The sequence below is a fragment of the Dipodomys merriami genome, unplaced genomic scaffold (genome assembly GCF_024711535.1).
Source record: "Dipodomys merriami isolate MVZ:Mamm:240054 unplaced genomic scaffold, mDipMer1.0.p SCAF_142, whole genome shotgun sequence".
Lineage (NCBI taxonomy): Eukaryota > Metazoa > Chordata > Mammalia > Rodentia > Heteromyidae > Dipodomys > Dipodomys merriami.
Window position 1 is genome coordinate 1,732,690 of NW_027202738.1, and position 27,687 is coordinate 1,760,376.

The 27,687-nt window shown below is 43.6% G+C and overlaps 1 protein-coding gene and 1 pseudogene across 1 annotated transcript in view; one reads left to right on the top strand and one right to left on the bottom strand.

The window, feature by feature from the left end:
* The window catches only part of LOC138826369 (probable E3 ubiquitin-protein ligase HECTD4), a 128,087-nt gene that overhangs the window by 53,517 nt on the left and 46,883 nt on the right, over positions 1-27,687 (top strand). The window contains exons 15-34 of the mRNA XM_070021459.1: positions 937-1,042; positions 1,608-1,728; positions 2,857-2,985; positions 4,841-4,965; positions 7,374-7,527; positions 7,946-8,046; positions 11,116-11,314; positions 13,719-13,838; positions 15,379-15,483; positions 16,326-16,489; positions 17,034-17,267; positions 18,401-18,593; positions 19,267-19,371; positions 20,453-20,541; positions 20,848-21,023; positions 24,744-24,879; positions 24,997-25,138; positions 25,229-25,395; positions 26,408-26,554; positions 27,392-27,576. Of these exons, the coding sequence (XP_069877560.1) occupies positions 937-1,042; positions 1,608-1,728; positions 2,857-2,985; positions 4,841-4,965; positions 7,374-7,527; positions 7,946-8,046; positions 11,116-11,314; positions 13,719-13,838; positions 15,379-15,483; positions 16,326-16,489; positions 17,034-17,267; positions 18,401-18,593; positions 19,267-19,371; positions 20,453-20,541; positions 20,848-21,023; positions 24,744-24,879; positions 24,997-25,138; positions 25,229-25,395; positions 26,408-26,554; positions 27,392-27,576 (2,898 nt within the window). The remainder of the gene's footprint in view (positions 1-936; positions 1,043-1,607; positions 1,729-2,856; positions 2,986-4,840; positions 4,966-7,373; positions 7,528-7,945; positions 8,047-11,115; positions 11,315-13,718; positions 13,839-15,378; positions 15,484-16,325; positions 16,490-17,033; positions 17,268-18,400; positions 18,594-19,266; positions 19,372-20,452; positions 20,542-20,847; positions 21,024-24,743; positions 24,880-24,996; positions 25,139-25,228; positions 25,396-26,407; positions 26,555-27,391; positions 27,577-27,687) is intronic.
* LOC138826338 (PACRG-like protein pseudogene) lies at positions 21,230-23,409 on the bottom strand (annotated as a pseudogene).

A 27,687-nucleotide genomic window follows, 5' to 3' on the forward strand; every position in this document is an offset into this window, starting at 1 on the left:
TATCTGCACGGATGCAACATTTCAGTCACACTGAAAGAGAAACCATGCTTATGTATCTTCAGGCTTTGTAAGCCTGTCTCCAAGGCATCATCTGATGTACCTACCTGACTGTAGATGTTTACTTTTTTTTTTTTTTTTGCCAGTTCTGGGCTTGAACTCAGGGCCTAGGCACTGTTCCTGAGCTTCTTTTGCTCAAGGCTTGCACTCTACCATTTGAGCCCTTCTGGCTTTTTCTGTTTATGTGGTACTGAGGAACTGAACCCAGCGCTTCATGCATGCGAGGCAAGCACTCTACCACTAAGCCACATTCCCAGCCTGATGTTTACCATACTTAAAGATAAATGACTTCTTGGTGACTGCTAAACCAGTTCCCCCTTTCTCCACATTAGAATCCAAACTTTAAGGTAACAAACAACAAGAAGACATCCAGTGTTAAAGATGACCAGCATTGACAAACAGCCTTAAGGAATCAGAAATCATGTTTTATAAGGGTCTGGGCAGATGGTTCAGTGGTAGAGTACTTGCCTTGCATGCCAATGTATACATGAGGTCTTGGGTTCCATTCCTCAGCACCACATAAGCAGAAAAAGCCAGAAGTGGCGGCTCAAGTGGTAGAGTGCTCACCTTGAGCTGAAGAGCTGAGGGACAGCACCCAGGCCCAGAGTTCAGGCCCACGACTAACCCTCCCCCCTCCCCCCCCAAAAAAATCATGCTTTATGAAAATCCAGAAGGCAGTCACTCTTTGAAGAGGCCAGGATACCCACGCAGAAAGCAGTATAGTTGGCTGGCATATAGTTTTGCTACTGTCGTGTTCGTCTAGGTTGGTGCCTCCAGATTCTAGGCCCACAACCTACCATTTAAAAACTTTGTTTTAAAAAGCATCAGTTTTCTAAGCACTGTCACCAAGGTTGTTCACAGAGCTTTGTTGTGTATTAGGGGAGAGAAACAGCGGACTTGCCCAGCTGCGAGATGTGATCCTCACCAGTTTAGCTGAACAGCTTCAAAATAATCGATTCGGCAGCGATGAGGATGATCATTACAGGTGATGACATGATGCTAATCACTCACTGCTAGTCTCTTCTTTACCTTCTTCTAAGAGTAATGTCTTCACATTGAAATATGTTTGGCCAGTGTTAGTCTTCATTGTAGCTTATGTGATCATTAGTATGGAGGCCTAAAGCCTGGATAATTGATTACCAAGTAATAAATCCCAGACCTAAAAATCAGGGATAGCACATTTGCCTGGGCAAAAAGTGCTTAGCAGAAGTAACAGAAGGAAGATTTTTTAGAAATATGCTATCAGGGGGTGGTGGAGGGGGCAATCCAAAGCTGGGGATGGGGAGGAAGTCTTACTTTGCTATGTTATTCATAAAGTACTTTGATTAGATGGTTTGGTAGCATTTTGTTTTTATAGGTTTAGTTTAGATAATATATTTAGTTGTTAGCATCATTTCTGAATAAGGAGATTGGCTTGCAGAGTCAATTAATTTTATATCTTTTAAAAAATTTATTTCTTGTGTTTGTCATCTTGTACTAGTTGTATCAAATTTACCCTGTGACTAATAAACCATCAATATTTTATCATTGTATTTTCCTGCAATTGAAAGACTAAATGATGAACTCCTACACTACATTTTGAAGATTGTCGTACGAGAATCTTGTATCTTAATTACCAAGTGCCAAACTGTCTCTAAAGATGATTTTCAAAAGCTCCTTTCAACTGTGCCTGTAAGTAAAGATGTGTTTACTGCAACCAAAATTGCCTCAAGTCCCTGTTTTCATACACACACACACACACGCACGCACGCACGCACGCACGCACGCACGCACGCTGATAATAGTTGTCTGACTATATTTGGGGTTTTGTTTGGTGAGGATTTTCTGCCTGTTAATTTAGTGTTACTTTCTAAGCTATTAATGTTTTAAAGAAAGTGATCAAAAGAATATTCAGATCTGGGTACTTGTGGCTCATGCCTGTTATCCTAGCTATTCAAGGAGGCTAAGATCTGAGGATCACAGTTCACAGCGAGCCTGAACAGGAAAGTCTGTGAGATGCTCATCTCCAATTAACCACCAGAAACCAGAAATGGAGCTGTTGCTCAAAGTGTTAGGATACTAGTCTTTAGCAAAGGGCTCAGGAGGGGCTGGGATGTAGCTTAGTGGCAAAGCGCTTGCCTAGCAAGATCCCCATTACCAATAAAGAAAAGACAAGCTGGGCGCTGGTGGCTCACGCCTGTAATCCTAGCTACTCAGGAGGCTGAGATCTGAGGATCGCGGTTCAAAGCCAGCCCAGGCAGGAGAGACCGTGAGACTCCTATCTCCAATAAACCACTAGAAAACCGGAAGTGGCGCTGTAGCTCAAGTGGTAGAGCGCTCGCCTTGAGCTGAAGAGCTGAGGGACAGCGCCCAGGCCCAGAGTTCAGGCCCCACGACTGACAAAAAAAAAAAAAAAAAGAAAAGACAAAAAAAATACAGTAAAAACAAACAAAGAAAGGGCTCAGGGACAGCACCTAGGCCTTGAGTTCAAGTCCCATGACTGGCTAAAAAAAAGAATCTTCAGGGTGTGGGTGGGGTTTTCATATGGAGAGGTGAGGGGAAGGGAAGGAACTGTTAAGGGACAAAAACCCAAATGATCTTCTAGCTCTAGTGAGGCCTGTGCAGAAGGAGGAAGGAAGGTACTGTCTCAGAGTCTATATTGGAAGTCATATGCATATAAATAACCTGAGAAACTAACCTGCTCTGTTTTCTGTACTTTTCTTTTTGTTTCCCTATGGGAATCTTATAAAAGCTTGAGGATTACATGAGCCCTGTTCTCAAGAGGGCTCAGTCACTTAAACACCCTTGTTTGTGTTAAAGGCTGCATCTTCCTGCCTGCGCTATCTGATGGCAGTTCAGAATCACCTTCTCAGTAACACTGTTTTGATTAAACCTGATGAGAATGATGACAGTGACAACTCCTTGCAGGGAGAGACATTGAAGGTACAGGTAAACACCGAGCTTTATTTTAAAGATGCTTTCTACCCAGTATGTAAAGCACAGTGTAATGGGCATATTTCTGTGTGGTATGGTGTCAGAATTCACCATGTGAGTTAGAGTCTTCTGAGGAGTGCCAGGCCATTCATCTCATAGATTTTAATGTCATTACAGTGGTTGCCATACTTGTGACTCATGATATGGCATCCACGTGCTCCTGTCAATCTCTGCGCCTTTGCTTATTGTCATCTTTCTTTGAGAACCATGAAATACACACTCACCAGTGACCTCATCATACCTGGAAGTTTTACACACACACAGAGGAACATAGCATTTTAAATAGTTTTGACATTTGATGGTTTACTATATTTTCTGACCCAAATAACCATTTAAAAGTGATAATCTGCTGGGCGCCGGTGGCTTATGCCTATAATCCTAGCTACTCAGGAGGCTGAGATCTGAGGATTGCGGTTCAAAGCCAGCTCAGGCAGGAAAGTCCGTGAGACTCTTATCTCCAATTAACCACCAGAATACTGGAAGTGGCACTGTGGCTCAAGCTAGCACTAGCCTTGAGCTGAAGAGCGCTGCACTAGCCTTGAGCTGAAGAGCTGAGGGACAGCGCGCAGGCCCAGAGTTCAAGCCCCACTACTGACCAAAAAAAAAAAAAAAAAAAAGATATTTTCTCTCTTTGTATTGAATAGTTTAATTTCTAAATCTATAGTTCATTTCATTTTCTGTCCTTACTTTTAAGCTAGCTTCGGTGTGAGCTCAGTCCTTCACTCTCGCCTGACCAGTTAGAAAGTTGAAAGATTTCTGTAGCGGTGCTCAAGGCAGTTGTTTGCATTGTTCTTCAGCATTTCATCTTTGTGGGAAAGCTAGAGAAAGTAATCAGAACTTTTTCTTCCTGAAAATGTTGACTTGAACACACTGAAAATGAATCAAAGAAGAACATTTTCTCTCTTTCTCTCATTGATATCATTGTCATTAGTGTGACAGTCATGGTCCAGCTAGTCTGTCAGTTCAGAATTCCTTTAATAATAAACTTATTTAATAATACAAAAAAGAACCCTGGAAATTACCAAGAAATATATACCAGGGTTTTTATTCTATGTGAAAGATTAAACTTTTCAAATTCTTAATTAAATCATGGAGAGAAATATGAAGACTCTTCACAAAGGCAGAATAAAACTTGGTTGTATAGGTTTTCCAGGGGAAAATTTAAGACACATAGACATCATCCAGAGAGTTAATTTGTTTTTTTTAATTAAAAAATAATCGTAAAATAATTACTTATATGATATTAACTAGTGTTTCTTAACACATTTAGTATGTGTATTCCATGAACCCCCCAACAGTCATTTTTAATTTTTAATGGCCTAGAACTGCCTGCTACTTTGAATTATTAAACTTGCTGATTTTCAGTGTAATGAGTTTTGAGACATGAAGAGAAGGTCACTCGTACTGTTTCAGAATGTTGTGGTTTTGTCTCATTTTATTCACCGCCTATACATGCTTTACTGTTCTGTTTTTCTCTTTAGCTGTCCTCATCTACCCAAGGCAGTCTTCCACCTGGACAGTTTCTGGGCTGGCCACCAGGAGCTCTCCTGTGCTGGATGGGATGGGAGCAAGGCCTTTCCTTCTAGGCGTGCATTCGCTCCCAGTGAAATACTACGTATTTCTGGCCTCACCCACCCCTTGGCCTCCCAAATCAGATTGTTGCCTGCCGTCCCAGAGGGGCTCTCTGCTTTGGGTTCACTCTGGCCACCTCATTTCATTTGAGAATGCATCATCAAATACATCATGTTATGTTGTCACTGTGTTTGGTCATCATAAAACTTAAAAATAATATGCTGTCTTTTCCACCTAGGAGCTAAAGGTCAGTATTTTGGCTCTTGCCACCCAGATCTTGACGGGCTGTGACGAGGTTCTGGAGATGCTACAGCAGGTCACCACTGCCCTCATCCACAGTGACCTGCCCGACCGTGAGCAGAGGTGAGGAGGCAGGCAGGATGGGGCCTGCACCCTTCATCAGGAGAATTGCTGTGAAAGTGAGATCTTTCTGGGCAGATCATAAAACAGTCTTTTGCTATAGAGAGACATTTCTGTGAGAATAGGCTAGACTAGCCATGTTTCAAAGCCACGAGCAATCAGCCTCCTCCTTAATGTGCTTTGAGGTGAGATTGAGCCAGTAGCCATGACCTAGGGATTGAAGGGTTCTGGTGACAGCCTCAACTCTGACATTGGGATCATTTTATTTTTGTCATTTTAAACTTGGGTCTTATGCTTCCTATACAGAGTCTCTTCCACTTGGGCCATGCCCCCAGGTCTTTTCGCTATAGTTGTTTCCAGATAGGATCTCTCATCTCTTTTTCTCTCTTTTTTCTTTTTTGGCCTGGGTGGGTGTGGACCATATCCATGCTTCCTGCATAGCTAGGAGTGGCTGCCATGCACCACCATACCCAGTTTATTGATTAATATAGGGTCTTAGAAATTTTTGGGCATAGTTTGTGTCAAACCACAATCTTTCTGGTGTCAGCCTCCTGGGTATCTAGGATCACTATGTGAGCTACTGCACACAACACATTTGGGACTTCTGTCATCATTCTCAAATTGGCCTTTCTCTTCACTGTCTAGCTTAGCTCCACATTCACTTTAAAGAGGAAGAAGTGATACTCAGCTGCTACACAGAGGTCAGCATTGACATGGCACCTCAAGATTTTACTGTAATTGCCCTTCTCCAGATCCAGGCCTGGCCTTTGTAGAGGGTGGCAACTCCTTCACAGTCACCCAGTCCTTCTCAGCCTTCCATTGCGATGACTGCCCTGGCTGGTGTTTACAGCTGCATTGTGTGCCATTATGTGATAATCTGGTTAAGAGATATGGAGGAAAAACAATAGTGCAGCATAATTTTCATGCAGACAATAGGCCTTGTATGCCCCCATTTCCTTGATTCTCCCCCACTGGCAGGGGGCTACTGGGGACAGGGCTGAGAAGTGTATAACCCAGACTCGCTTTGTGCCAGGGCTGCTTAGGACATGTAGCATCCACCCATGGTTTGTAGAAGGAGTGGAGCGTAAAGGGGCAGGCTGAGACTGCCATCTGTTTCTGTTGGCACCAGTGTCCTCAGTGCCCTAGGAGATTTTATACTTTAATTCTTCTGGTGAATGTTGAAGACAAAATCTGCCTCCTTAAGGTGGTCAGAATTGCAGAGATTGAAAGTGGAATAGTACTTGCTAGGGTAGAGTTTTACAAGATGAAGCATTACAGAGATAGATGTTGGTGGTTTGCATATCTAAAATGTGTACTTTAAAAATGGCTGGGCCAGGCGCTGGTGGCTCATGCCTCTAATCCTAGCTACCCAGGAGGCTGAGATTTGAGGATTGCAGTTCAAAGCCAGCTCAGGCAAGAAAGTCTATGAGAAGCCAGGCGCCAGTGGCTTACGCCTATAATCCTAGCTACTCAGGAAGCTGAGATCTGAGGATCGAGGGTCAAAGCCAGCCTGGGCAGGAAAGTTCGTGAGACTTATCTCCAATAAACCACTAGAAAACCGGAAGTGGTGCTGTGGCTCAGGCGGTAGAACACTTGCCTTGAGCTGAAGAGCACAGGGACAGCGCCCAAGCCCAGAGTTCAAGCCCCACGACTGACAAAAAAAAAAAAAAGAAAAAAAAAGAAAGTCTGTGAGACTTATCTCCAGTTAACCACCTGAAAACCAGAAGTGGTGCTGTGACTCAAAGTGGTAGAGCACTAGCCTTGAGTGTGCAGGCCCAGAGTTCACGGGCCCCGTGACCAACAAAAAGGAAAAAAAAAAATGGAGGCTGGGAATGTGGCTTAGTGGTAGAGTGCTTACCTAGCACACATGAAGCCCTGGGTTCAATTCCTTGGTACCATATAAACAGAAAAGGCTGGAAGTGGCACTGTGGCTCAAGTGGTAGAGCGCTAGCCTTCAGCATAGAGATGCTCAAGGACAGTGCACAGGCCCTGAGTTCAAGCCCCAGGCTGGGGAAAAAATGGTTAAGAGGATAAATTTTGCCACAATAAAAACAAGTGGAAAAACCCGATGGGGCCTACTTCTGTGCCCTACAGGAGCCTCCATTGCTACAGGCAGGAGAGAATTTCACAACTATGGGCAAGACTCAGAAAGACATCTGTAGGGACAAGAAGAACCTGGGGACAGCTTTGCTTTTCAGGATGCATTTGTAAAGTGTGTTTTGGCCCTGTCCAGGTTGGAGGGGTAATCCATGAATAGCTCTGTCAACCTTCCTCAGTGGTAAGAGGTGGGAAATTGCGGGAGGGTGGCTACAGCTACAAGTATTTCACTGTATTTGTCAGCATAGACAATGTTGATTTCCTCTTTTTATGTCAGGACACTGCTTATGATATGCACTTTCTTGAACTTGTAGGTTGAAAGGCTTGGAACAAGTCACCAAGGCCACGATGCTCGGTCACCTCCTCCCAGTGTTGCTGACCTCCCTGATGCACCCCAATCTGCAGACCCTGACCATGGCGGATGCCCTGATGCCTCAGCTTGTACAGCTGGTGCTCTACACCAGTCAGGTGGGACCTGCGGGCCTCTGACCCGCTCTCGGGTCTGCCTGTGCCTTTCAGAATCCAAGGAAAGGGGGCTATGTCCCCCAAACAGACTGGACTGTTCAGGGAACAGGTGTTGTTTGTTTGTTGGAGCAAATTACTGGCTAGTCTTTTAGCAAGTGGTGATAGCTAGTCAGCTATAAAAGTGTAAATTAATATGTAAAGCCACTGAAACCTGGGCAGTTGAAAGTAGTAAGATGAATGTGGTCCCTCTCAGATTAAGGCAGATGACTTTGGGTGACCTTAGTAGCAAAGCATTTCTTACTGACAAAGAGCATACTGGGATTTAAACGATGACTGTAATGGGAATTGTAAGTTGGTGTCTTGTGCAGCCAGGTTACCTACAGTAAGCACTTTAAGACACACATATGGTTTTGTGTTTCAGACGGCTCTGCTGCTTAAAACTCAGTGTCCGGTTTTTGCTGAGATGGGCTGTTCGCCATGTGGCTCTTCAGACCAGAAGTGTAGGCTGTTCCCAGACGAGAGGTAATGCTGGTCCTTTCCGTCTTCTGTCCTTTTACAACGCTGATTTTCAGCAAGGATGATCAAACTGGCATAAAATTTTACAGATAACTACAACTATTTTATAAATGTATGGTAGGATCAGGTTAGAATAAATTGCCCTGTGAATCAAATGATTAGTTTGAAATTGACTTGAAACTCTCATATACTAATGGTAGGAATATAATAAAATATTAGGGCTTAAGCAAATAGTTTGACAGGGTATTTTGCCCTTCACATTTTTTTTTTTTGTCAGTGGTGGGGCTTGAACTCTAAGCCTGAGTGCTGTCCCTCAGCTTTTCAGCTCAAGGCTAGCACTCTACCACAGCACCACTTCTGGTTTTCTGGTGGTTTATTGTTAATAAGAGTTTCAGGAATCTCCTGCTTGGGCTGGCTTTCAACTGTGATTGTCAGATCTTAGCCTCCTGAGTAGCTAAGATATATGTGTGAGCCACCGGCGCCTGGCTCCACATTTTTTTTTTTTATTAGCATTGATTAGTTATACAAGAGGAGTTCAGCTGGGTGCTGGTGGCTCACACCTGTAATCCTAACTACATAGGAGGGTGAGATCTGAGAATCACTGTTTAAAGCCAGCCTGGGCAGGAAAGTCCATGAGACTCTTATTCCAATAAACCACTAGAAAAAAAAAACGGAAATGGTGCTGTGGCTCAAGTGGTAGAGCGCTCGCCTTGAGCTGAAGAACACAAAGACAGTGCCCAAGCCCAGAGTTCAAGCCCCACAACCGACAAAAAAAAGGGGGGGGGGCTGGGAAGGTGGCTCAGTGGTAGAGTGCTTGCCTCGCATGCATAAGGCCCTGGGTTCGATTCCTCAGCACCACATAACCAGGAAAGGCTGGAAAGGCACTGTGGCTCAAGTGGTAGAGTGCTAGCCTTGAGCTGAAGAGCTCAGGGACAGTGCCCAGGCCTAGAGTTCAAGCCCTACAACCAGCCAAAAAAAAAAAAAAAAAAAACTCTCCCCCATCCCCTCCACAAAAAAAAGCCGGGCGCTGGTGGCTCACACCTGTAATCCTAGCTACTCAGGAGGTTGAGAGCTGAGGATCGTAGTTCAAAGCCAGCACAGGCAGGAAAGTCCATGAAACTCTTTTTTTTTTTTTTTTTGGATCCGGTCATGGGGCCTGAACTCTGGGCCTGGGCACTGTCCCTCAGCTCTTCAGCTCAAAGCTAGCGCTCTACCACTTGAGCCATAGCGCCACTTCCGGCTTTTTTCTTTTTGCTTATGTGGTGCTTGGGAATCGAACCCAGGGCCTCATGCATGCAAGGCAAGCACTCTACCACTGAGCCACCTTCCCAGCCTCCATGAAACTCTTATCTCCAATAAACCACCAGAATACGGGAAATGGCCTTGTAGCTCAAGTGGTAGAGCACTTGCCTTGAGCTGAAGAGTGCAGGGACAGCGCCCAGGCCAAGAGTTCAAGCCCTGCGACCGACAAAAAAAGAGGAGTTCATTTTCACATGTCCACATGTATATACAATGTACCTTGATCAGACTTACTCTTCTGTCACTCTCCTTCACCCTCCCTACCCTCCCTTTCCAAACCAGTTTCAGGAGATTTTATTGTTTTGTCCTGTTTTGTTGTAAGGAGCAAGGTCTTCCTGTGTTTCCCAGGTCGGCTCCAATTTGATGGGTTCCACTGAAACTCCTATTAGCTTCCCACATCACTAGGCACAACCTACCATACTTGGCTGCCTTCTTTTCTTTAAAAGTTACTCATACGGGGCTGGAAAGGTGCCTTGCATGCATGAGGCCCTGGGTTTGATTCCTCAGCACCACATAAGCAAAAAAAAAAAAAGCTGGAAGTGGCGCTGTGGCTCAAGTGGTAGAGCGCTAGCCTTGAGCTGAAGAGCTGAGGGACAGCGCCCAGGCCCAGAGTTCAGGCCCCACGACTGGACCCCAAAAAAAGTTACTTATACGCCTACCATATAACCCAGCTATAGTTTTTTGTTAGTTTGTAAATTTTAGACCTGAAGGTTTATAATGGCTTTAGCGAACAAAACTCACAACTGGAAAGAACCCAGTGTATCTTAGCAGGGGGAGTGGAAAACTGTGGGCTGTCCCAGAAGAGGCTTCTCCCCAGCAGCAAAACACAGGCCGTGGGCGAACAGCACATTGGGTGGACTCAGAGTACTTGCACTGGGAGAAAGAAGCCAGTCATACACCGCAGATCCCTTTATATCAACCTCTAGAAAATGCAGACTGCTATCCAGTGATTGCCTCAGGGAACAAGGGCAGGTGGCAGAGGGAAAGAAGGAAACTTTGTGGCTCTATGCAAATATCAAAACTTGCCAGGTTGCATGTTGTAAATGTTTGCAGTGTATTATTTATCTGTTTCATTCAAGATTGGTCAGAAGGGATTTTCCAGGTTTAGCTATATATGCAGCGAGTCGTTGCACTGAGGAAAACTTGTATCTGTGCCATCCAAAGCCCCTGTAACTGAGAGACGGGCTTCACATTTTATTTCTTTGAAATCCAATGTAGCAGCTGCATTGTTAGTCGGTGCAGCTCTGCAACCACTGGAGTTGAAAGTAAACAGGAGGTCAAAGCCACCAGGCTCGGGTTTTAGGAGTTTGCATTCTGCATTCTGAGGCACGTTAAGAGGGCTCAAAGGCACCTTCTGCTAGTAAAAATCCCAGCAGGAATGAGTGACGTAGAATTGGGGAGTTTTTGGCATCTGGTGCATGAACACCCACCAAAGGGAATTTCACAGGGAAGTAAGCCTACAGGGTTTGGAAAGATGCCAATCTTAAAGATTCTTTACAATCTCTCCCCACCCCACCCCCCCAGTAACCTTACATGAAAGTTAGTGAGGTCTCCTGTAAATCAAGCAGACTTCTCCATAGGAAAAAAAGGGGGAAATCCAAACATATATTATGTTTATGTATACTAAGGTTATATATTACCATGTAAGTAATGTAGTACCTAAGAACTAATGAAAACAGTGTTCCTGGGTGCTCCATGGAAAATGGAACGTGCTATTTTGCACCATTTGCTTTTACTTGCTGCTGAGCCATTCCACTGTTCCTCCTCCACTTGTAGAGTGCTGGAGGAGAAGGAAGAGCCAGGCTTCCTCACTGGGTTAAAGATTCCTGCCCCATGGGCTGCTGGGAAGACCGTGGAAACAGTTCACCCCGTCAGAGACAACTATAAGTTTAAAGAGACCGTCCATATTCCTGGAGCTCGCTGCCTGTACCTGAGATTTGACAGCAGGTGCTCTTCACAGTATGACTATGACAAAGTAAGCAAGAGTAGATTATATTGCTACCACTCTAGTGAATTCCCTTCTTAGTGCTTCTTATTTTTCTTTGCTGCTGGCCACCAGTCCTGACTTATTTCTGTCTGCAGATAGCTCTGAGGAGGACTTTCCTCACATAGTGCCTTGAAGGGTCGTGCTTGAGGGAGTTAAGGAGCACCACCTCTGCAGTCTCAGAGCAATGTTCCGATGACATGTTGAAAGAGCATACCTTTGTGACAAGCTTTCAACAACTCAGTTCTGAGTCAAGGGACAATTGCCTTCTATTCTGCTGACTTCCTGCCTTCCCTCTTGGGACGCTGGTAGATATGTGATAGCCATTCATCTAGGAAGGTCTCGCTGCCCAATTCCGGGGACTGCTCATATATCTTGGGGAGAAGGTGGGCTTCTAGAATTTGCTAGAATCTGGAGCATGTGTGTGCGCGCACGTGCGCACACACACACACACACACACACTCTCACACACATTCATTCTTGTTCTTCTTTACCATTGCTAGGTAGATTTTCAGAAAGAGTGGTTTCCAATTAGTACCTTAACAGTTTTCAAGAAAAAAGAACTATCTGAGGGCTGAAGTCTTGTTTCCTGCTGTTAATTGTGTATCGTAGACGAGCATATGGACCTGAGGAAAGACAATGAAAGTGGGATATATAACATGACAAAGGCTGAAGGATTAGCTGATGACACTACTACAAAAAGCTCTGAATCACATGTTACCTCTGTACCTGTAAACTGGGCAGATGGCACTAATTCCCACTCACCAGGAGAGGCTTTTAGGTTAAAAATGAAGTACTTCTAAGCCAGACACTGGCAGTTCACACCTATAATCCTAGCTACTCAGGAGACTTGAGATTCAGAGGATCAATGTTCAAGGCCAGCTTCAACAGAAAAGTTCAAGAGAGTCCATCTCCAAAGTAACCAGCTAAATTAAGCTGGGCTGAAGGTACAACTCAAGTGGTTGAGGTGCTAGCCAGTCAAGCAAGCCAGCAAGCTTGATTGATTGTGTCAAACCCTGGCACCAGCAAAAAAGAAAAGAACTTCTTAACTATGTCTGCCATGAGATGGTGTAACATATGACTGGAATTTGCAGAACCTCTCCCCACTATCTTTTAGGAGGGTCAGGAGTCCCAGATGCCTGGAGAGGTTTTAGGCTTGTCCCCAGGACTCTTCTTAGCTGGAAGCAAGAAATAAAAAAGATGGTCTTTGGTAGGCCTTAAAAAAATAATATATATATATGTATATTTATATATTATGTAAATGTATATGTCATATAAATATACTTTATATGCTTTATAAATATATTTATATACTGTTATATAAATATATTTATGTATTATATAAATATATATATTTAAAAAATTATATCCAATGGCATCAGCCTAGCCTGCTCCATGGCTCCTGGCATTTACTTAGCTACACCATTTCCTAGGTTCAGGTGAAGTGACTGTTTAATATGAGAATGGAAGGTGCCCACTCCACTTTGTATCATTTGATTTCTCCTATAAAAAGAATAATTTGCATCTTCTTATGTGCTCTAAGTTACACCATGATGGACATTGATGTACATTATAAGGCACAAAGGCTCCAGACATATTGGAAGTACATTTACTTTTCAGTGCTCCCTTGCTGGTGTCAGCCTAAGGTCCAGAAAGGATATGAAGTCATCCTGATAAGCATCCAAGCCTAGAGATGCAAATGCAGTGCAGAGTCATCAGACTTTAGTTTTTCTCTGGAACTCTGTGAATGCGAAGTGAGCTGTCAGTGTTCCACCTCCATTTAGAAAGCCAGGTGATTTCTTTATGGATGAAAGCACTGACATGTGAAAATGGACCCAGGAAGAAACAGACCCCTTTCTAGCCTATGTTTGTGTCACGTTCTTACACCATTAGGCATATTATAAGAATATATGGCTTGTTTTCAATTTGTTGCATTTTTTAAAATCCTTATTTCTTCATTGGAGGGTTTTTTTTTTTGGTGCTTTTATTTTGTTGTGTTGGATATTAACCATCTGCCTATCTGTATGTGCACATTTTATTAAATTTGGGGTCAAATTCTGTTACTAGTGAATCATATGTAATTAATTAGGATTAAAATAGCTATTTGAAAAATGTATATGCATAACTAAATTAAATTTTACTGCCAACAATACTTGATAATATAAAAATACAGCTTTTAATTTTTATCATTGTTATTTGTCTGTGGCTGTCCCGTTAATGCCAATGGCTGATGGCCTCTGAACTAGACTTAATTAGGACATATTAGTTATGTTGTAATAATACCAATGCCTGGTTATAAATGTGTTTTTAAACAAATATTTTTGCAGCCTTTTTATTGGTAGATGTTGTTTTTGTTTTTCTTTTACAGTCTAACAGTCTATTTTCTGTTTTGAAGTTGGTGATATACGCGGGGCCTAACACAAACAGTAGGAAGGTTGCTGAATATGGAGGCAATACTCTGGGATATGGCAGCCGTAGTGTCTTAGGAACTGGTTGGCCGAAGGACTTGGTGAAGGTATGGTATCCAGTCACAATTGCCTTCTAGAAAGCAAAGGCGAATTTAGGTTCATCGTGGCCTGGGCACTAACCATAATGCCAGGAAGCACTGGCCACATCAGCCTTGATAGAAAAGGGGCTATTTTGCCAGAACTTTGAACTCCTTCCATTCAAAATGACTCCCCCCATGTGTAGGAAGCCAGACCCCTGTGCATTTCAGAGCTGGGTCCCCTGCACTGGTCCCTTCTTGCAGAGTGTGTCATGGCTCTGCCTTCCCCTCCATGGAAGGGGCTGCTAGTTCTTCCAGTTACTTCTCCAGACTCCTTCATGACAGACCACTAGCCTAGAACCACACAGCACTGTTGCAACTTACAAATATTGAGTTAGGTAAGTTAATTATTCAAGTGAATTTGGGCCATTGGAGGTAGCTATAATCCCTGCTCAAACTGATGGGATTAAGGCCATGATTTATATATAGGCTCTTCAGCTACTTCTTGGTATCTAGAATGTGACATGAGCTCAAAAACCCCTTAACCCCACAGTGTACTTAAAGTCTATTTCCTGAGGACATAGGGAAACAGACTTTCTGTTTATTGTGTATAGGATGCGGCATCTTTAATTCTGTCCAGGGTGTGATCTGGCGATATCTAAATCTGGGCAGCACATGCTGATTGTCCTCTGATTGGCTGCCTTGTGTTCTTACCCATGGACCTGGTTCTGCAGTGTGGAGCATGCCCTCCAGCATCACGTTCTTCTGAAGGACTGGCCACTTGCCAGTGAGGGAAGAGGCAAAGGGAGTGAAAAAGGAATAGAATGAGGAGTTTACTTGATTGATCTTCATTCTGATCCAGTCATGGCCCATTTCACAGATGCCTCAACCCAAAAGCTATCTGGTCAGGAGAGACACCTGAAAGATTGGTGTCTAAATGAGAAGGGATGAAATTTGAATGCAAAAGCAAGTGAGAGGTGCTGGGTGCAGTGGCTCAGGCCAGTAACCCCAACTACTCTGGAGGAAATGGGTAGGATCAAACTTCAAGTTTAGCTGGCGCAAAGCAGCAAGTTAGCAATCTCAACTAGATGTTGGGTGTGGTGTCATACACCTGTCATCCCAGCAGTGTGGGAAGCATAAATAGGAGGATTGTAGTTCAGGCTGACCCAGGCATAAACATAGGACCCTATCCCCCAAATAACTAAAGTCGAAAAGGCAAGGGGCATGGCTCAAGTGGTAGACTACCTGCTTAGCAGACAGAAACTCCTCAGTTTAAACCACAACACGTATGTGTGGGCGTGCGCATGCGTGCGTGCGCGTATACACACACACACACACACACACGCACACACACGAACGAGTCAGGTATTATTATGGTCCTGTAGAAAGTAAACTCATTTCTGAGGCAGCCTCAGTGCCTGCCTATAATGAATGGTAACTACTGGGGCGACTTACACAGAAGGACCCTGTCTCAAAAAAAGAAAAGGAAGTAAATCTCTGAAATACAGTGTTCTCTTGAAACATTTTGTGTCTTGATTTTAAAGTGCATTCTCCCCCCTTCAATCTTAAGGTGGAAGGCGATACAGTCACCTTCTCCTTTGAAATGAGAAGTGGCCGTGAACACAACACTCCTGACAAAGCTATGTGGGGCTTTGCTTGCACAGTCCGTGCTCAGGTACTTGAATCTAACAAAGTGTGCTATCTCCTGTGTGCCTTGGCGACATACATCATATTTGCCTTGGAAACAGGGCAGAATATGAGCCACTCTGTCATCCGTCTCTTCCATCTGCCAGTAGGAAGTGACTACGAGTTAGTGTTGTTTGATGGAGTGAGACAGCCGTGACCTAAAGTCAGTTCAGTGGCACAAAAATAATCCATGGAGAGGGTCTCCTCTTCAGGGCCTGCCTGGGGAGGAACTCATCCCCAGCGTCTTCTGCTCAAACACTCTAGACATAATCTAACACTTGGAATCTGGATCTTAACAGTAGGAATTCTACTTGAGCAATGTTCTAGTTTCTGGATTTTAAAAATGCATTTTAGACTTAGCGACTGCATAAGCTTAACCAAGCTCTTCCAGAGTGGGCCTGTCTGCTAGCGTCCAAGCTCCATGAAGACAGGGCATTTGTTTTGCCTTCTCACATATCTCCATCTCCCTAGAACTGGCTGCTACATAGAAGGCACTCAGATATTTCCTAAACAAATCTCAACATCATGGTTTGAGCACAGGGTAGAAGCAACAAACGGAACAGTGATCTGTACCTGCATAGGACAGTGGAAAGGAAGTCCCCAGAGAAGCTGGCTTCTTCTGTGGTTCGTGCTATTTCTATGCCGAGTCTGAACAGAGCTGTGGTGAGGGCTCACTCAGTAGCCATCCCAGGGCCACCATCTCCTCATGGTGTTGAGCACTCTCTGCCTGTGTCCCTGAGCCCTGGCATGAGACGCCTGGTAAGGCCTGGCTGGGGACAGTGCAGTCCGGTGTCCACTGACGTGTGTGGTTTGCCCCTGTCTGCATTGTAGGAGTCCTCGGAGGACGTCTCAGGAGGCTTGCCCTTCCTGGTAGACCTGGCTTTAGGTCTGTCTGTGTTAGCTTGTTCCATGTTAAGAATCCTGTACAATGGACCAGAAATTACCAAAGAAGAAGAAGCCTGCCAGGAGCTATTGCGGTCCAAACTTTTGCAAAGGTAACACAAGGGTTCAAATTGAGCCACTCTTGCCCACAGAGGAAAAAGAAAACTCCTCTAATGGGAACCACATAATGACAGGGAAACTACTTTTATTACGTTTCCTAGTGAATTGTGCCTGCTGCCTGACCCTGACATGGGTGTCATTATGCCTGAAAAAGAACATGAAACTTATGCCATAGTGCTTTCTGGCCTTCGCTGTGCTAAATTAAATTTACATATTTGAACTGCATAAGCTTTTCTCCAGCCTGAGTGTCGCACCACTGAAGGGTCCCCAAAATGATAGCTAGACATGACCATATATCGACTGTAGAGCCAGGCAGTGGCATGTGATATTCTTTTCATTTCTCTGTATGTTTTCATAATAAAAAGTTGGGAGGAGGTAGATTCCCAAGGTGTGCTCTTGTTCGAGTCTCACTTCTCTTTTTGTCTTTGAAGATTTGATGAAAAAATACTTAATATATATGTGTGATGTGTCTCTAAACATCAAGTCGTTTCCCAGGAGGCCTGATCTGAGACTGAAGAGCTCTTTTCTCTCTGCCAGGTGCCAATGGCAAGTGGAAGCTAATGGCGTCATCTCCCCTGCCCTCACTCCAAGCCCATCTCCACTGCCTCTCACCATAGAGGAAGACAGAGAGTTCACTTACCCCTCCGATGTCCTCGTGCCCCCTGCCGGAGGCTACCTCGACCTGCCCCGGATCAGGCTGCCTCCCGGAGTCATGATAAAGCTCAGGGAAATTTCTGGGCGTGCTAGACCTCAGTTCAGACCAAGTATAAAGTATGTCACATTTTACTTTTTCCAGTTGGCGGGGAGGGATGTTTAGACAGTGAAGGGGGTGTTTCTTTTCATAGTCCAGTAAGTGAACCTTGAATTGTATGTTTATTGGAGCTCTGTGGTAGAGCGCACGTCCTCACAAATATTAATGAACAGGAAGTGGGAACGCATGCTACCCCTCAGCTGGTGCCCAGTTAAAAGTGCTCATGCTGTGCTGCGCTGTTCCTGTGCTGCGCTGTTCCCATTGGCTGTGGTGGGAGCACCTGGATCATTGTTAGCCAGAGGCCTGTTGCATACCTGTTGAATCAGAACTCTGGGGGTGGGGCCTGCTCAGAGTCTGGATATGACTTTATTTTTGACTTCTAGAGAAATAGTGAATATGCACCCTTGCAGTCACAAATGTGTTAGAGCTGTTCCTGTTTAAAGTCTCTTTTGTAGGCCTCTGCTCTGCCTTGAAAGGCAAGATGGGTCATTCCAAAACACAAAACTTAAGGAGCAGATGAAACTTAAAGTGAAACAAATACCAAAGAAGCCATTGTTTTCATCCTAGAACACATATGTACTAAATTCCACACACCTGAATACTACAAAAAATTAGTATATAAATGGTGCCAGCACACTGTTCTAACTCAACATATACAAATGCTAAAAGAAGTATATTTAGTTTTGATTTTCATACTTTTAGCCCTTAAAAGTTCTGTAAGGTACCAGTGGCTCATACCTATAATTCTAGCTAGCTATTCAGGTGGCTGAGATCCGAAGGGTACTATTCAAAGCCAGCCAGGCAGGAAAACTGTGAGATGCTTATCTCTAATTAATTACCAAAACAGCAGGAAGTGGAGCTGTGGCTGCTGTGGTGTAGAGTGCTAGACGAGAGCAAAAATGCTCAGGGACAATACCAAGGCCTTGAGTTCAAGCCCCAGGACTGGCACCAAAAAAAAAAAAAAAAATCTACCAGTGAATGATTTGCCACCTACAATACCTACACTGTTCACACCCTTACAGTAGTATAATAGAGGAGGTATGGTGGCTCAGTGAGACATTTAAGTCAAAGACTGCAGTCTTCAGCTTATCCAGCTCAGTGTTGATAAACTGAGAGCTTGGCTTAGACCTAACAGATTTCCACTGTCATACAGAGAAGTGATTCAGCCGGATGTGATGGAGGAGATGGTGGTATCATGTGTTATTAAGCACTTGAACTTGGTTGATGCACTGCAGTCTCTAATCAATTTCCAATATCAAGAAGAACATGCAGAGGAATATGATTTATTGTGTAAAATCATGGGAGAGACCTTTAAGAAGCTTAATGCCATGGAGAGACAGCTGCAAGTGAGTGAAAGCTAAGACTTTTCTACATGTCTTATAACTGTTGGAGATCATTTCTCTCTGGCAAGTTGGAGAAGTTTAAAATGTAGCCGGCTCTATAATCACAGCAACTTGGCAATCTGAGGCAGGAGGACTTGAGTTTGTGGTCAGCAATGCAGAGGTAATGAGACCCTATCTCACAAACAAAAGAGCTGGCTGGGGGTAAAGCTCAAGTGGTAGAGCACTTACCTAGCAAATGTGAGGTCTTGGATGCAATCCCCAGTTCCTCCAAACCAACAGTAAGTTCAAACCATTATCTAAGTCTTTTTTAAATTACTGTGACAAGAAAATATATGAGGCCGGGAATGTGGCTTAGTGGTAGAGCATGCCTAGCATGCATGAATCCCTGGGTTCAATTCCTCAGTATTTCATAAACAGAAAAAGCCAGAAGTAGCACTGTGGCTCAAGTGGTAGAGTGCTAGCCTTGAACAAAAAAAGAAGCCCAGGGATAGTGCCCAGGCCCTCAATTCAAGTCCCCAGGACTGGCACAAAAACCCATATATTTATCTATATATAGATATAGATATCTATATTTATATACAGATATATATATACATATATATGAATTTATTGATTGATCTTGTTTTCATTTTGCATCTGTTTAGAGACTGGTTTGTTTGTTTGTTTTTTCTCTTAGAGTGTTGCAGAACTGGAACAGAAGTGGCAAAGTGAGGTTGAAGATGCCATTCAAGGGAGACTGGAGAACAACATGCCTTTCTTTTATGATTACCATTTTAATGAGGTGAGCCATGTCCAGGGCTCCCCAAAGGGACAGTGCCATTTATAGAGCAAAGGCATTGTGTGTATGTGTGTGCTACACACATGTGCAGAGATAAGGTAATGTCTCTTCTTAATAACATGCCTGTTTTTAAAGGGATTAAATGAAAACAGATTACATCAACATGTCTATACAAATAGATGTTCTTAACTGAGTAAAGTTAATAAAGCCAAAAGAATGTATCAATATTTTATATCAAGTTTTGCTATCAAGTGTTAAAAAAGCAAAAATTAGATAGAACTATAAATCCCACAGATAGCATAAGAAAGTAGACCATGCAGTTTTTTTTGGGTCCGGTCGTGGGGCCTGAACTCTGGGCCTGGGCGCTGTCCCTCAGCTCTTCAACTCAAGGCAAGTGCTCTACCACTTGAGCCGCAGCACCACTTCTGGCTTTTTTCTTTTTGCTTATGTGGTGCTGAGGAATCGAACCCAGGGCCTCAGGCGTGCAAGGCAAGTGCTCTACCACTGAGCTACCTTCCCAGCCCCGACCATGCAGTTTTTAATCATCAAAACATCTAACAATGTGGGAGAAGAAAAGATGAGAAGGAAAATAGCCAAATGTTAGTCCATGTGATGAGGTGGGATTGTAAGAGGCTGCCTGGTGATCTGTGAGAATGGAACAGTGTGTTGGAATTCTGTCTACAGAATGTAAACTGAGGAAAGGCCAGCAACAGGGACATGTGGAAATTGTAATTGCAGCTCCTGGGAGAGAGGCCCAGGGAGGTGGGGCAGGAGAACTGGAGTTTGAGTCCAGCCCTAGCTACACAGTGAAAAAATAGACTGGGCTGGAGATATAGCTCCATGGTAGACGCCTGCCTACCTTGCATTCCCAAGGCCCTGGGTTCCATATCCATTAAGACGCAGTGTTTACCCTCTCCCCACACATACACAAATCATAACTTGCAAAGTACTTTCAGTGTAACTGTAAGTGGCCCAAAAGTAATGCTTATTCCTTTACATTTTCTGTTCATTTTAATAACTATTTAGTGAAGCTTGATTTTCATAGATTCTGCATACCATCTTTTCTTGATTTTTCCTTCTTTAGAACAAAATGAAAGAACTAGAACTTTTGTGTTCAATGAAGGAAGTCTCCTTTGATGGAAATGATCTTGAAAACATGGTCCTATCACTCAGGTTAGTGATGCTACGCTCTTTAAGTCCTTTTTAATGTGCTGTCATGAGATATATGAGTTGAAACTCATGTAGTAAATTGGAAGCTTTGACTCAAATCTTCAAAAGGTTTCGTAGGCATTTGAAACAGAAAAAGAGCTAAAACCAGCCAGAGGTTATAGTTCTACTCCCCTCAGTAAACAAAGTTTATTAGGATACTCTGCCTTAGTTTCCTTCTGTCCTCTGTCCCTCTGTCCTGTGTCATTTTTTAAAAAAATTTGTTTTGGCAAGTCTAAGAACAAGTAAATATACCTCAGTGTTTCTTTATAGGGAGAAGTTCCTACAAGAAGTGAATTCTCTTACTCAGAAGCCCTCACACCCACTGGCCAAAACAAAGGCCCTGGTGAGGAGTCTGATGAACCGAGCTGAGTTGCTGCTGCATGTCACTATTGCGGCCCAGACAGGCCTCGCCAGGAGCTTCTCGGGAACCCCCACGGAGACACCAGGTACTGCCCCCAGAGGCTTCGTGGGCTTCTGGGCTGATTCTCCTCATCAAACAGACATTAGCTACTTCTAAAAGACTTTGCTCCTGGGCCAGTTTCAGTAGTTCATACCTATAATTACAGTTACTCAAGAGGGAATCAATCAGGGTTGAGGCCATCTGGTGTAAAAGTTAGTGAGATCCCATCTCAACCAGTGGCTGTCCTCCTAGCTACCTGGGAAGCATAAATAGGAAGATCACAGTCCTAGCTGGCATACAGGAGAGATCTGATGCTAAAAATAATAAAGCAAAATGGACTGCGGACATAGCTCAAGTGATAGAATTCCTGCCTTGCCAGCGTGTGACTCTGAGTTAAAACCCTAGTACCAAAAAGCATTGGGGTAGGGTCTGTGAACATTTCTCTGTTTATCTTTTACTTTCTCTGGTCACAAAGTACTTGGATTCCTGTGGTGGTTTCTGAGTCACCCAGCCTCAGTGGCACTTCCTTGCCTGCCTCTGGAGGCCCAACGGCATGTATTGCCCCTGTGTTCTTCATGGTTTCTCCAAAAACATAATAGTTCACAGTAGTATAAACAGCCAACGTGTAAGTCTTGGAATGCACCATCCTTGCTTCTTGATAGGAGCTGAGCCTGCATTTCCTCTATAGAAGCTCTATGGAACTTTCTGCTTAAGTTTTTGTCAATTTTGTCAATAAAATATGGCCAATTTCTTGGTCATTTTATTTTTATGAGAAGATTGTTATTTCTAAATATCATTGTACACACATCAATATTTTCAGTCTATGAATTTCAAAGATAACATTTACTTAAATACAATTAACACCTAAAGTTTAGGCAATTTTTAACAAGTTGTAAAAAACAACATACATAAAATTTGAATATTTAAAACAAATTTCCTAAACTAGAATTCTCTGGAATGAAATCCTTCCAACCATTCTACAAGTATAAAATATATGTTTAGAAAAACTGCTTATCTTCCATTTTAAATTTCTCTAGCCCTGCAAAATACAAAAACCAAGAAATAACCAAAAGAATCATGGATAGAAATAAGTGCACAGCACAAAAAGATTTGCAAAGAGGTGCTTTAAATAAAAATATACTAGAAAATAAATACAAATGCATCTGATATTATAAATTCAATTTTGGTTTTTCATACTAGGATAAAAATGAGACAAAAGATCCACAGAGTTGTACTGTTACAGAAATTCTTTCAATAGCTTTCTGTTATTACCTGTCTTCTTTTGTTGACAAACAACATTTACTATGATTTGGCTGGATTATGTACACTCCTCTTGACCTAACAGCTAATGAATTGTGGATGTGATCTATAAAAGAATAAGCTGAACTGGGCTGGGAAGGTGGCTCAGTGGTAGAGTGCTTGCCTTGCATGCATGAGGCCCTGGGTTCGATTCCTCAGCACCACATAAGCAAAAAGAAAAAAGCTGGAAGTGGTGCTGTGGCTCAAGTGGTAGAGTGCTAGCCTTGAGCTGAAGAGCTGAGGGACAGCGCCCAGGCCCAGAGTTCAGGCCCCCCCAAAAAAAGAATAAGCTGAACTGAATAAACATTCCATATGTACATGTAGTCAGTGCATGACACTTGTAAGAAAGAAGCAGGATAACTCTTTGCTCCCTTAGCCAACAGCATATAGATAGAGCAGTAGGTTGCAATTTTGGATTTGATGATTGTAAGGCTTGCATTTCCACCGTGTTGCTCAAGCTTCTGCAGTGTGCTAGTGATGGGCTCCTTGAACTTCTTATTCATTAGTCTCTTGGAAAGGCTTGTCAGCAGGTCATTAGAAGAAGGACCAAGGATGACACTTAACTATACCAGGTCACGCAACCCTCTCCCAAACACTTCATCATCTGAATAGACCAGAGCTGCCTTTAGTACCAGAATCAGCCTAGGTAGCAAAGGTACAACCTTTTCAGGAGCATCTTTAAATAAATATAACTCTTTAAAACTCTCCTTGGCCACAAAGGTATATGAATGTTTTGTTTCTCTCAGACCCCCAGCTAAACTAATAAGAAACTGGTCAAATGGAAGGATTTCAGGAGAGCATTCCCATTATAATCTGTGCTTTTATGAACCATGGACTAACCTGCAAGGAATATCTCCCTTAGAATAAATAACTGAGAGGGCTGGGAATGTGGCTTAGTGGTAGAATGCTTGCCTAGCATACATGAAGCTCTGGGTTTGATTCCTCAGTACCACATACACAGAAAAAAAGCCAAAATGGTGCTGTGGCTCAAGTGGATTACTAGTCTTGAGGATTTGTCTCACTGAACTGTCATCTTGTATTTTATTGGTGAGCTTGTGGATGTCTTTTGATCAAAGTTACCTGATAACTCTGTTTCTCAACTTTACATCTGTAAAGCAATCTGATTTCTGCATTGCTTCCTTTCCACTACTCTTCCACCTTGCTCTGTACACTGGGGCTTCTGCCCAGTTCTCGCTTCACCAACAACTACAACTCACACTGGCCACCACCTAAGTTACAGGCTTTGTGGGTCTTGGTCATATTTTAATTGTTAGCCTTTCAATGTGTCTCTCAAGGAAATCAGTGAGTCTTCTTGCCTAAGACAGATCCACAATACTGGGCATAACCCACGAGTTTGGTTTTTGTTGTTGTTGTTGCTGTTTTGTTTGTGTTTTTGCTAGTACTGGGGCTTGAACTCAGGGCCTTTTGCTTTTGCTTGGCTTTTAACTCAAGGCTGGTGCTCTGCCACTTGAGCCTACTTGTACTTCCAGTTCTTTGTGGTTAATTAGAAATAAGAGTCAGATTTGTCTGCTTAGCTGGCTTAATCATCAGATCTCAGTCTCTTGAGTAGATAGGATTATAAGTGTGAGCCACTAGTACCTGGCTTCTATTTCAGTAGTCTTTTATAAAATGATTTCCCTTAATAAATGTCTAGGGCTGGGAAGGTAGCTCAGTGGTAGAGTGCTTGCCTTGCATGCCTGAGGCCCTGGGTTCGATTCCTCAGCACCACATAAGCAAAAAAAGAACAAAGCCGGAAGTGGTGCTATGGCTCAAGTGGTAGAGCACTAGCCTTGAGCTAAAGAGCTGAGGGACAGCGCCCAGGCCCAGAGTTCAGGCTCCACGACTAGACCCAAAAAAATAAAAAAATAAATGTCTAACAGGAAAGGCCAGTCACATTCCAGCTCAAGGTGGATCCTTGGCTCTACCAGCTCTAGTTACAGGAGAACCATCAACCAAATTGCCATGAGGGAGCCAAACAAATCTAAGATTAGAGAGAGACAAAAGCCATCCCGGTAAAAATGGGTCTGGATTTATGTGAATTAAGAAACTTGTTCTTGCAGAAATTATTCTATGTCCTCTCTTGCTTTTTAGAATGTTTATATTGAAATAAGCACACTTATGAAATTAATTTTTCAACTTTCTGTTGGAAGACCAATTAGGAAAATTAATTTTTCAAGCTAAACTAATTTGAGCCTGATATTTGAGTTTAAAATTTTGGTCTGAAATTTACCAGTATGCTGTGCTAGCTGACTCTGACAGAAAGCCTAAAGATCCATTCTGTTTGGTAGTTAGTTCTCTTAAGTTTTGCTGTTGCTGTGAATTCAGAAGCAGAGGGTTGTGGTAGAGCTCAGTGGTGGAGCACTGGCTTCACCTGTACAAGCCCTGGTTTGAGCCCCACCACTGCACACAAGAACAAAATAAACAATGCAGTGGTGGAGATGTTAGCTTATATTTGTTTTTCTTCCAGCTTGTAAATCAGCTTCTGAAACTAAAGTGATATCTCATGCTGTCCGGCAGCCGGCTTTTCTTCGCAGCATGTCGGCTCCTTCTGACCTGGAAATGATTGGAAATGAAGATCTAGAATTCACTAGAGCTAATCAGAGGTAAATGGCCTGTGGCCAAGGTTAGAGCTCACATGTAGAAGAATGTACTTGTCAAAACCAACTCCCCAAGGGTGGCTCTTGTCTGGCTGGTCTACTGCTTCTTTAATTTTCCTGTAGGCGTCGCCATGGGACCAGCCACCGCAGCAGTTCCTTCACACTCCTACAGTCACTCGCTATTGAGGACAGCAGGGACAAGCCCACCTACAGTGTTCTGCTGGGGCAGCTCTTCGCTTTCATTGGCACCAACCCTGACCAGGCAGTAGGTGACGTTTTGCAGCCCTCAGAGGAATGATGTGGCGGGGCTTGTGGCCGTCTGCAGAATCAGGAGCTTCCTCCTCCTATGTTTCAGGTGTCCAGCAGCAGCTTTCTTCTGGCTGCACAGACAAGGTGGCGGCGGGGAAACACACGCAAGCAGGCCCTGGTGCACATGCGGGAGTTGCTGACAGCAGCTGTGCGGGTCGGGGGAGTGACTCACCTGGTAGGGCCAGTGACAATGGTCCTCCAGGGGGGACCCAGGTCAGTTGTTCCTGCTGTTGCTTCACCCACACACTCCTCAAGAAGGGTCTCACTCCTTAACCAATCCCGTTTTTTTTTTAACCTTGCCTCAGTCTTACTTTTGCTATTATAAAAATAGTATATTGGGTCAGGTGACAGTGGCTTGCGCCTATAATCCTAGCTACTCAGGAGGCTGAGATCCTAGGATCACGGTTCAAACAGAAGAGTCCATGAGACTTATCTCCAATTAATCACCTGAAAACCGGAAGTGGCACCATGGCTCAACTGGTAGAGCACTTGGCTTGAGCTGAAGAGCTCAGGGACAGCACCCAGGCCCAGAGTTCAAGACCCATGACCCAAAAAAAAAAAAAAAAAATATATATATATATATATATATATATATATATATATATATACACATATATGTTACAATCTTGGAGTTTCTATTCTCAGTTAATATTAATTACTATAGAATCAGCCCTATGTTGTGTTTGTAAAAGTCTTACTCATATCAACTGGGCTCTTGGACTTCACTAATAATTGGAGCATGAACTTAACAAGTACATTGGCTGATTTATTTGGGCCTTGGTTTTCTCATTAATGCATCTGTGATTACAGTATTGAGTGCTGTGAGGAATATAGTACCTGTGTTCAAATGAATCGTTTGCCTAACATTGTCCTTAGAAAACACTGTGTCCATTAGCCTTGCCAAACATACTCTGAAAAAAAACAAAACAGAAACATGCTCTGAAAAGTCCTACAGAAAAAGTCCTGTTTAACTTACCCTAAGCTAGGATATCCCAGACTTGCTTTTAGAATGTGGACCACTGTGTCCAAGCACACAGAGACACCCTGCCCAGTGGTCTTGTGTGGTCTGTATTTTATGGCTCTGAGCATGGTATGTTCTGGTGTGCCTTTGGTGTGGGATCCTCCTGAGGCCCTGGGCTTCTCAAAGGAACTCTTCTGTTCGCCTAGTCACAATCTGTGTCATGGACATGTTCAGGAGGCATGTGCTTTGATTTGTGTTTCATAGAATTGAAGAGCTCACCTGTGGTGGGATGGTGGAGCAGGTCCAAGAAGCCTTTGGTGAGACCATGACCTCGGTTGTGTCTCTGTGTGCTCGTTATCCTATCGCATGCGCCAACAGCATTGGACTCTTATGTACCATTCCTTATACCAGGTGAGTACAGACACAGCCTTTCCCATGTATAGTTACACTCCAGCTGATTATGCTTTTATTATCCAGTACTCACTTATGATGGATTGTACCGCACTGTGAAGATGAGGAGGGTCAAAGAAACCTTAGGAGATGCCTCCTCAGAGAAAACCCCTAGGAGATTACTTACATATTTGGTGGAAAGTTTTGCATGGCTATGGTCATTTTAATTACTAGTTTGAGTTGTCAGGCACTTGTGCAATCTTTAATGACTCTTATGATAATTTTTCTATTATGGAAACTTTTGCTGTATTATGTGAAGAGAAGTTGAGGGACTTTTTTTGTATATGAAGGAAATTGTCATTATAAGAAGCCAGAGGTTCACATCTGTATTCCTAGCTACTTGGGAGACTAAGATCGAGACAACTAAGGTTTGAGGTCAGTCTGGGAAGTAAATTCCCAAGACAGTTTCTCAGCCAATAACAGCGTGGTGGTGAGTGCCTGTCATCCTAGCCACATAAGATCAAGAACATCAGGGTTCTGAGTCAGCCTGGGCAAAAAGAGTCCTTGAGATTCCATCTCAGTGGAAGAAGCTGGGGATGGTGGTACATGCCTGTCATCTCAGCTATCACCAGAAGCAAAAATAGGAGGAATTCAGGCAAGTCCTGGGCAGAAAGCAAAACTATCTCAGAAATAACCAAAGCAAAACAAGGGTTGGGGTGTGGCTCGGCAGACCACCTGCCAAGGAAAACAAGAAGGAAAAAGAAACAAAGTTTTGTGTTATTTGCATATAGACAGACCTTCCTGTCAGTTTTCCCTGGACTGTCCAGTTCTTTCATCTGTGCTGTGCCCCTTTTCCAGGAGCGAAGAGAAGTGCCTGGTCCGCAGCGGCCTTGTGCAGCTCATGGACCGACTATGCAGCCTGAGCAGTCAGACCGAGTCCAGCTCCAGCGAGAAGCAGACCAAGAAGCAGAAGGTGGCCACCATGGCCTGGGCTGCCTTCCAGGTGCTGGCCAATCGCTGTGTGGAGTGGGAGAAAGAGGAAGGTGAGGATGGCCTCCTTCTCCTAACACTTCTGTTGGCATGACTGGCTGTGACTTGTTTGTGCTGGACAGGGGAAGGCTCTGCTACACTTATTCAGGTAAGCTTCACCAGTG